The following is an 8,325-nucleotide window of genomic DNA, read 5'->3' as shown; positions in this document are numbered from 1 at the left end:
CTGTAGTTTTAGTAGAGACGGGGTTTCACCGTGTTAGCCAGGATGGTCTCAATCTCCTGACCTCGTGATCTGCCTGCCTCAGTGTCCCAAAGTGCTGGGATTATAGATATGAGCCACTGCGCCCAGCCAAATTATATTATTTTATTTTATTTTATTTTAAGATGGAGTTTCGCTGTGTTGCCCAGGCTGGAGTGCAGTGGCGCAATGTTGGTCAAGCTGGTCTCAAACAAATTATCTTAATATAATGTAACATTTATTATAATATAATTGTATGGTAAATGATATATATCAATTATATGCAACATTATAATTATGAATAATAATTATAGTATCATATAATTGATTATTTTATACTAATTTGTAGATAACATTCTTATTTTAAATATTTATTTTTAAATAGAGTTTTAAAATTTCCTATCGTCCTGGCCTATAGATAAATATAATTTTTATTATTTAAAAATTATATTTATTTATTTATTTTGAGACAGGATCTTGCTCTGTCACCCAGACTGGAGTGCAACCAATGTCCTGATAACTTTTTAATTGATTTTTACTTTTTGGAGACATGAGGTCTCACTATGTTCCCCAGGCTGGTCTTGAACTCCTGGGTTCAAGTGATTCTCTCCTATTGGCCTCTCAGAGTGCTGAGATTACAGGCATGAGCCACTGTTTGGCTAACAATGCTCTAATTTATGGACGCATCAGAAGAAGCTCAGACAGGTTAGTCAGCTCTCCTGAGGTCACCCAGCAATGCAGTAACAGAGTGGACACCGGCCAGGCGCGGTGGCTCACTCCTGTAATTCCAGCACTCTAGGAGGCTGAGGTGGGCAGATCACTTGAGGTCAGGAGTTCGAGACTAGTCTGGCCAACATGGCGAAACCCCCTCTCTACTAAAAATACAAAAATTAGCCGGGTGTAGAGGCGGGCACCTGTAATCCCAGCTACTCGGGAGGCTGAGGGAGGAGAATCGCTTGAACCGGGGAAGCAGAGGTTGCAGTGAGCTGAGATCGCACCACTGCACTCCAGCCTGGGCGACAGAACGAGGCTGTGTCTCAAAAATAAAAATGAAAAACGGAGTGGACCCTGGATCTCAGGGGACCCAGGGCAGGGACTGGGGCGGGCGGGGCTGGAGGCAGGGCCCAGGCTGACCGCTGTCCCCTCTGCAGGTGTTCATCGCCCAGACAGTGCTGCGGAACCCGCCTGCCATGAGCCCCTCCGGGCAGCTGTCCCGCGCCACGGAACAAGAGCTGCTCATCTACTTGCGCGTGGCCACGTGGAACCAGATCCTGGACCCCTGGGTGTACATCCTGTTCCGCCGCGCGGTGCTCCGGCGCCTCCAGCCTCGCCTCAGCACCCGGCCCAGGTCGCTGTCCCTCCAGCCGCAGCTCACGCAGCGCTCCGGGCTGCAGTAGGAAGTGGACAGAACACCCCTCCTGCGCGTTTCTGCGGAGCCCTGGACAGCCCATCTGCCTGTTCTGAGGATTCGGGAGCTGGGGGTGCTGGATGGACAGTGGGCATCAGCAGCAGGGTTTTGGGGTTGGCCCCAATCCAACCCGGGGACCCCCAACTTCTCCCTGATCCTTTTACCAAGACCTCTCCCTTCCTCGGCTCCCTTTTCCCATCCAGAGCTCCTACCACTTCTCTGCGCCCCTCCCAACCCCAGGAAGGGCGTGGGGACATTGGAAGAGGGTCTTGCATAGCTTTTTTTTTTTTTTTTTTTTTTTTGATAGAGTCTTGCTCTGTCCCCCAGGCTGCAGTGCAGTGGCACCATCTCAGCTCCACCTCGCGGGCTCAAGCAATTCTCCTGCCTCAGCCTCCCTAGTAGCTGGGCCTATAGGCGCATGCCACCATGCCCAGCTAATTTTTGTATTTTTGGTAGAGACAGGTTTCACCATGTTGGGCAGGCTGGTCTTGAACTCCTGACCTCAGGTGATCCATCCGCCTTGGCCTCCCAAAGTGCTGGGATTACAAGCATGAACCACTGCACCTGCCTTTTTTTTTTTTTGAGACGGAGTCTCACTCTGTGGCCCAGGTTGGAGTGCAGTGGCACAATCTCAACTCACTGCAAGCTCCACCTCCTGGATTCAAGTGATTCTCGTGCCTCAGCCTCCTGAGCAGCTGGAACTACAGGCGTAAGCCACTGCGCCCAGCCTTCTATTGCTCTTTCACCCTGAATTTGACCTACTTGCTGGGGTACTGTTGCGTCCTTTTGAACCACCAGCCGGGAAGGTTCTGTCCAGAAAAGATTGAATGTGAACGGGGGCACCCCCTTTTCTTGCCAAAATATATCTCTGCCTTTGGTTTTATCTTCCTTTGAGTCCGGAAGTTGTCAGTCTCCTTGGTTTTGTGCACTGGACCTCACCCGGGGCAGACAAGGGCAAGGCTGGGGAGGGTGGGGAGGGAAGAGAGGATTCGGTTCCTCCCACACTTGTATCTTGTTTCCTAATCACTTCATGGGTGGTACCGCCTAGAATTCTCCCAGCAGCCTGTAATGGGAAGGCTTCAGGTTAGCCCTGGGACCTACATTCAAACCACCTTTGAATCTGCATGTTATTAAAAGTAGGTATAAATGGGCCAGGTGTGATTGTTCACGCCTGGAATCCCAGCACTTTGAGAGGCTGAGGACGGTGGATCACCTGAAGTCAGGAGTTCGAGACCAGCCTGGCCAACATGGTGAACCCCTGTCTCTACTAAAAATACAAAAATGGCTGGGTGTGGTGGCTCACGCCTGTAGTCCTAGCACTTTGGGAGGCCGAGACGGGCGGATCACCTGAGGTCGGGAGTTCGAGCCCAGCCTGACCAACGTGGAGAAACCACATCTCTATCAAAAATACAAAAAAGAAAAAAAAAAAAAAATTAACCAGGCGTGATGGTGCATGTCTGTAATCTAAGCTACTCGGGAGGCTGAGGCAAGAGAATCGCTTGAACCAAGGAGGTGGAGGTTGTGGTGAGCTGAGATCACATCATTGCATTCCAGCCTGGGCAACAAGAGCAAAACTCCGTCTCTAAAGACAAACAAACAAAAAATTAGCCAGGCGTGGTGGCAGGTGCCTGTAATCCCAACTATGCAGGAGGCTGAGGCAGGAGAATTGGTTGAACCTGGGAGGCAGAGGTTGCAGTGAGCTGAGATCGCGCCGCTGCACTCCAGCCTGGGCGACAGAGCGAGACTCCATTTCAGGAAAAAAAAAAAAAAAAAGGACCAATGGCTGGGTCTTCGTGGAGCACCTGTCCCATGCAGGCAGGTAAACTCATCCCCATGTGGTGCTTAATGAAGTGTTTGGTACGCAGTAGGTGCTCGAGAGGTTGCCATAGTTTCAGCCAACCCCTCAGCCCCACATCTCGGCATTCCCCCGAACTCCCTGCAAAATGACACACCAGGCTGCAGAGATGGAAGGTGCCTTTATTCACCATGAGCCCTCAGGGTACATGCGGTGCAACCTGTCTCCTGCCCTCCTTTTCCCTCCAAGAACCTGGATCTGAGCCGGGGCGGGTGAAACCGAAGCCCCTGTTTTCACCACCACACACCCCCTCCCCCACCGCCTGCTGGGGAAATAAGGTCACTTGCTGCTTCTGGGGGGCCCAGGCTGGGAGGGACAGGAGAGGGTGAGAACCACACGAGTCAGGGCTAGGTCACAGCCAAGCTACGACCCCCCGCGGTAAGGGTGGGGCCCTGGCTCCTCCAGAGTTGGGGAAGGGGCAGGCGCCAGAGCTGGGGACTCAGACAGCTGGGAACTCAGGAGGCCTCTGGGGGCAGGACTCAGAGTGACAGATATGGTGCATGGGGTGGATTTCTGGGGTCCTACCTGGGGCTTGGGAGAGACGGCTGGCTTCTGGGGGGTTGAGGTGACCTGTGGCTGAGGGGCCAGGTAGGAGGCTGGGGATAAGCCTGGGATGGGGCCAAGGCTGGCCTGGGTGCCACGCACCTGCTCTTGGGGCTGAGGCAGAGGCTGGGGGTCTTTGCTAGGGGCTGGGGTGGGGTCTCCGCGGGGTGGGCTTGGGGGCTGAGGTTGGGTTGCGGCAGGGGCCTCAAGCTGGATTCTAGGGTCAAGGCCAGGGGTCTGTGGGGAGAGCCCATTTCTAGGGCTCAGCCAGATTCTTGAACTGATGTGAGTTCTGGAACTGGACTGGGTTCCAGAAACAGCCTGGGTTCCAGAACTAAGGTGGGCTCCAGGGCTGGGCTGAATTCTTGAGCCAGTCTGGGTTTCAGAGCTGAGCCCAGTCTCGGAGCTGGACTGGGTTCTGGACTTTAAGGAGTCGGGCTGAATTCTTGAGCTGACCTGGGTTTCAGAGCCGAACTGAATCCCAGAGCTGATCTGGGTTCCAGAGCTGGGCTGAGCCTCAGAGCTGAGCCCGGTCTCAGGACTAGACTGGGTTCTGGAGCTAAGATGCGCTCCAAGGCTGAGCTGAATTTTTGCACGGGCCTGGGTCCCAGAGCTGAGCTGGTTTCCAGAACCGGGCTGAGTTCTGAAGCTGGGATGGGCTCCAGTAATCAGCTGCATTCCAGAACTAAGCTGACTTCCAGAGCTGGCTTGAATTCTTGAGCTTATCTGGGTCCCAGAGCTGGGCTGAGTTCCAAAGCTAGGCTGACTTCCAGAGTTGATCTGCTTCCCAAAGTCTAGTTGAATACCAGAGCTGTCTGGGGCTGTGGTTTGGAGCTGGTATCTAGAACCCGGCAGGGTTTTAGAGGCAAATTGAGTCCCAGAGGCTGGTTGAGCTCCTGGGCAGCGCTGGGTCCTGGAGCTGGGCCTGCTGTCAGAACTAGGCAGGGCTGTGGAACTTAACTCTGTTGCTGCAATCGCCTGGGTCCCAGGACTGGGTAGGACTCCAGAGCTTAGTTGGATTCTGGAACTTGGCTGGGTCTCAGCCACTGTCTGTGTTTTGGAGCTGGCTGCGATTTCAGAACCAGCCTGTGCTCCAGAACTGAGCTGAGTTCTAGAGTTGAGTGCAGTGCCTGGGCTGGATTGAGCTCTGGAGCTTGGCCAGGCCTTGAAATTGGTCTGCATTCTAGAGCTGACCTGCATTCTGCAGGGAGAGTGGGGCTTGGCACCAAGCTGTGTGCTGGAGCTGGGCCTTGCTTCCAAGATGGATGGGGATCCAGAGCTGGTCTGAATCCTGGAGTTGGGCCTGGTTGTAGCACTAGGTGAGGTTCTAGAGCTGGACTCAGTCTCAGAGCTGGAATCATCACTGGAGCTGGACTGGGCTGCAGGATGGGGATGGGTACTTGGATGCAACTGGGCTTGGGATCTGGACTGGGCAGTTGTGTGGACCTGGGTTTCTGAGCTGGTCTGGGTTCTTGAATAGAATTTGGTTTGGGAGCTGTCTCTGAATCCTGAGCTGGCTGGGGTTGCAGAGCTGGGTTGCTTCATGAATCTCACATGGGTTCCAAAATTAACTGGGGTTCTGGAGCTAGACCGAGTGTCCAGGTGTGGCTGTATGGTGGAGCTGTCCAGAGTTCCAGAGTCAGCTCGAGTTTTCCAGCAGGGCTTGGTCTCCGAACTAGCCTGGATTCTGGAACTGGGATTGGTCTCCAAGCTGGTCTGGGTCTTAAAATTTGTCTGGGTTCCAGAGCTTGGCTTGTTGTCAGGGCTCAGTTGGATTCTAGAGATGAGCTTCATCTCAGAACTGGCCTGGGCTTCAGAGCAGGGCTTGGTCTCAGATCTCATCTGGGTTCTAGAGCTGGGCTTGGCCTCAGAGGTGGCCTGAGTTCTAGAACAGGGCTTGGTCTCAATGCTGGGCTTGGTCTCAGAACTTATCTGGGTTCTAGAGCTGGGCTTGGTCTCAGAGCTCATCTGGTTTCTAGAGCTGGGCTTGGTCTCAGAGCTGACCTGAGTTCTAGAGCTGGGCTTGGCCTCAGAGGTGGCCTGAGTTTTAGAACAGGGCTTGGTCTCAATGCTGGGCTTGGTCTCAGAATTTATCTGGGTTCTAGAGCTGGGCTTGGTCTCAGAGCTCATCTGGTTTCTAGAACTGGGCTTGGTCTCAGAGCTGGCCTGGGCTCTAGAACAGGGCTTAGTCTCAATACTGGGCTTGGTCTCAGACTTCATCTGAGTTCTAGAGCTGAGCTTAGTCTCAGAGCCCATCTGAGTTCTAGAGCTGGGCTTGGCCTCAGAGGTGGCCTGAGTTCTAGAACAGGGCTTGGTCTCTATGCTGGGCTTGGTCTCAGAGCTCATCTGGGTTCTAGGGTTGGGCTTGGTCTCAGAGCTGGCCTGAGCTCTAGAACAGGGCTTGGTCTCAATACTGGGCTCATTCTCAGAGCCCATCTGGGTTCTAGAGCTGAGCTTGGCCTCAGGGTTGGCCTGGGCTCTAGAACAGAGCTTGGTCTCAATACTGGGCTCGGTCTCAGAGTTCATCTGAGTTCTAGAGCTGAGCTTAGTCTCGGAGCCCATCTGGGTTCTAGAGCTGAGCTTGGCCTCAGGGTTGGCCTGGGCTCTAGAACAGAGCTTGGTCTCAATACTGGGCTCGGTCTCAGACTTCATCTGAGTTCTAGAGCTGAGCTTAGTCTCGGAGCCCATCTGGGTTCTAGAGCCGGGTTTGGCCTCAGAGGTGGCCTGAGTTCTAGAACAGGGCTTGGTCTCTATGCTGGGCTCGGTCTCAGAGCCCATCTGGGTTCTCGAGCTGGGCATGGTCTCAAAACTCATCTGGGTTCTAGAGCTGGGCTTGGTCTCAGGGCTGGCCTGAATTTTAGAACACAGTTTGTTCTCAGTGCTGGGCTTGGTCTCAGAGCTGGCCTGGGCTCTAGCACAAAGCTTGGCCTCAGACCTGGGCTGGATTCTAGAGAAGGGCTGGGTTCTGGAGCTGGGCTGGGGCTCCAGATTAGATTGGGCTCTAGAGAGGAACTTGGCCTCCGATCTGGACTGGGTTCTGGAGCAGGGCCGGGGCAGGGGGCGGGGCTCCAGGCTGGGGCTGTGCTGGGCTCCCCCAGGGCAGACTAGCCACAGGCCTCCCTGGCCTCGCTGATGGCGGCCCACACCTCCACCACAAACTCGTCGGGGAAGGCGAACTCGCCCAAGACGGAGTCTAAACAGCGCGCAAACTCCTGGACGCTCAGTGTCTTCTTGGACGTCTCCACCATGGTGGACGCTGCGGGCCATGCCGGAGGGGTTGTCAGTGACGTCACTCCCCGCTCCAAACTTCCCGCTGGGACCCCTGCCTCCTCCCATAGGCTGCCCTCCCCCCAGGGCCCCCCAGCTTACCCTGGCCCCTTACCCAGCTCGGGGTCCCGAATGCCCATGTAGCTTTCCAGCAGGTCATCAACCTTCTGCGATGCCTCCTCCTCAAACTCACTGGGCTGAGGGCACAGGAGAGGGAAGTCAGGGGTGAAAAGCCTTGAAGCCCCCAGGCCCTCCAGACCCCCCACCCCTAAGGTTAGCGTGGACTGGACCCTCACATGAGTCAGTAGTGCTGGTACCAACATCATTGCCCCACCTTTCAACGAGGACCCATTTTGCAGGCAGAGAAACCGAGGCTCCGAGAAGTTCTTGCCCAAGGCCACACTGACTCAGTGGCAGAACTGCAGGTGCAGAAGCCTGGGAAGAACCCCTCCCCTTCACTCACCGCTTCCTCCACTGTGGCAGCCCCCCCAGAACGAAGCCGCAGGGTCTCCCTCCCACTGGTCACTTTCGCCTCTACGGGGCATTTGCTGGGCCGACTTCTCTGGCCAATCATGTCTGGAGGGAACAGAGTGAGGGATGGCCATGGGTTCTGGGTGGAGCCACATCTTTGTAAACCCTGGGAGGCCACCAGCTGAGCCTTTCTAGAATCTTCCTCCCCTTCAAAGTCCTCCTTTGCGGTGAATCTCCAGAGACCCATTTGAGATTCCACACTTCCCGTCCCCAGCATACTAAATCACAAGTCCAGAATGAGGTGTAAGGGAGCAAGTTTAGAACTAACGTCCCAGTCCCACGCCCTTGCTCTCCCTCTTCTAGGAACTGCTTGGGACCCTCCTTGTGGCAGGAGCCTCAATCTAGGTATGTTCTTGTCTGGGTTCCAGAACCCGGCTTAGTGTCAGGGCTGAGATGCAGAAACACTTAGTTTCAGAGCTGGCCTGGGCTCTAGAGCTGGGTTGAGTCTCAGACTGAACTTTGCTCTGTCGCCCAGGCTGCAGTGCAGTGGCACGATCTTGGTTCACTACAGTCTCCACCTCCCAAGTTCAAGCGATTCTTCTGTCTCAGCCTCCTGAATAGCTGGGACTACAGGCGCGTGCCACCACATCTGGCTAATTTTTGTATTTTTAGTAGAGACAGGGTTTCACCATATTGGCCAGGTTGGTCTCAAACTCCTGACCTCATGATCTGCCCACCTTGGCCTCCCAAAGTACTGGGATTACAG

The 8,325-nt window shown here is 54.5% G+C and overlaps 2 protein-coding genes across 2 annotated transcripts in view; one reads left to right on the top strand and one right to left on the bottom strand.

The window, feature by feature from the left end:
• The window catches only part of TBXA2R (thromboxane A2 receptor), a 12,499-nt gene extending 9,924 nt beyond the window's left edge, over positions 1 to 2,575 (top strand). Inside the window, exon 3 of the mRNA XM_011943440.1 lies at positions 1,167 to 2,575. Coding sequence (XP_011798830.1) covers positions 1,167 to 1,412 — 246 coding nt within the window. The 3' untranslated portion in view covers positions 1,413 to 2,575. The remainder of the gene's footprint in view (positions 1 to 1,166) is intronic.
• Positions 2,576 to 6,679: 4,104 nt separating this feature from the next.
• GIPC3 (GIPC PDZ domain containing family, member 3) overlaps positions 6,680 to 8,325 on the bottom strand; it is a 5,225-nt gene continuing 3,579 nt past the window's right edge. The window contains exons 4-6 of the mRNA XM_011943437.1: positions 7,552 to 7,664; positions 7,204 to 7,285; positions 6,680 to 7,077 (exon numbers count right to left, since the gene is read on the bottom strand). Of these exons, the coding sequence (XP_011798827.1) occupies positions 6,926 to 7,077; positions 7,204 to 7,285; positions 7,552 to 7,664 (347 nt within the window). The 3' untranslated portion in view covers positions 6,680 to 6,925. The remainder of the gene's footprint in view (positions 7,078 to 7,203; positions 7,286 to 7,551; positions 7,665 to 8,325) is intronic.

The sequence above is a fragment of the Colobus angolensis genome, unplaced genomic scaffold, assembly GCF_000951035.1.
Source record: "Colobus angolensis palliatus isolate OR3802 unplaced genomic scaffold, Cang.pa_1.0 Scaffold22, whole genome shotgun sequence".
In the NCBI taxonomy this organism is placed as follows: Eukaryota; Metazoa; Chordata; class Mammalia; order Primates; family Cercopithecidae; genus Colobus; species Colobus angolensis.
This window is presented reverse-complemented; position numbering and strand designations above follow the sequence as displayed.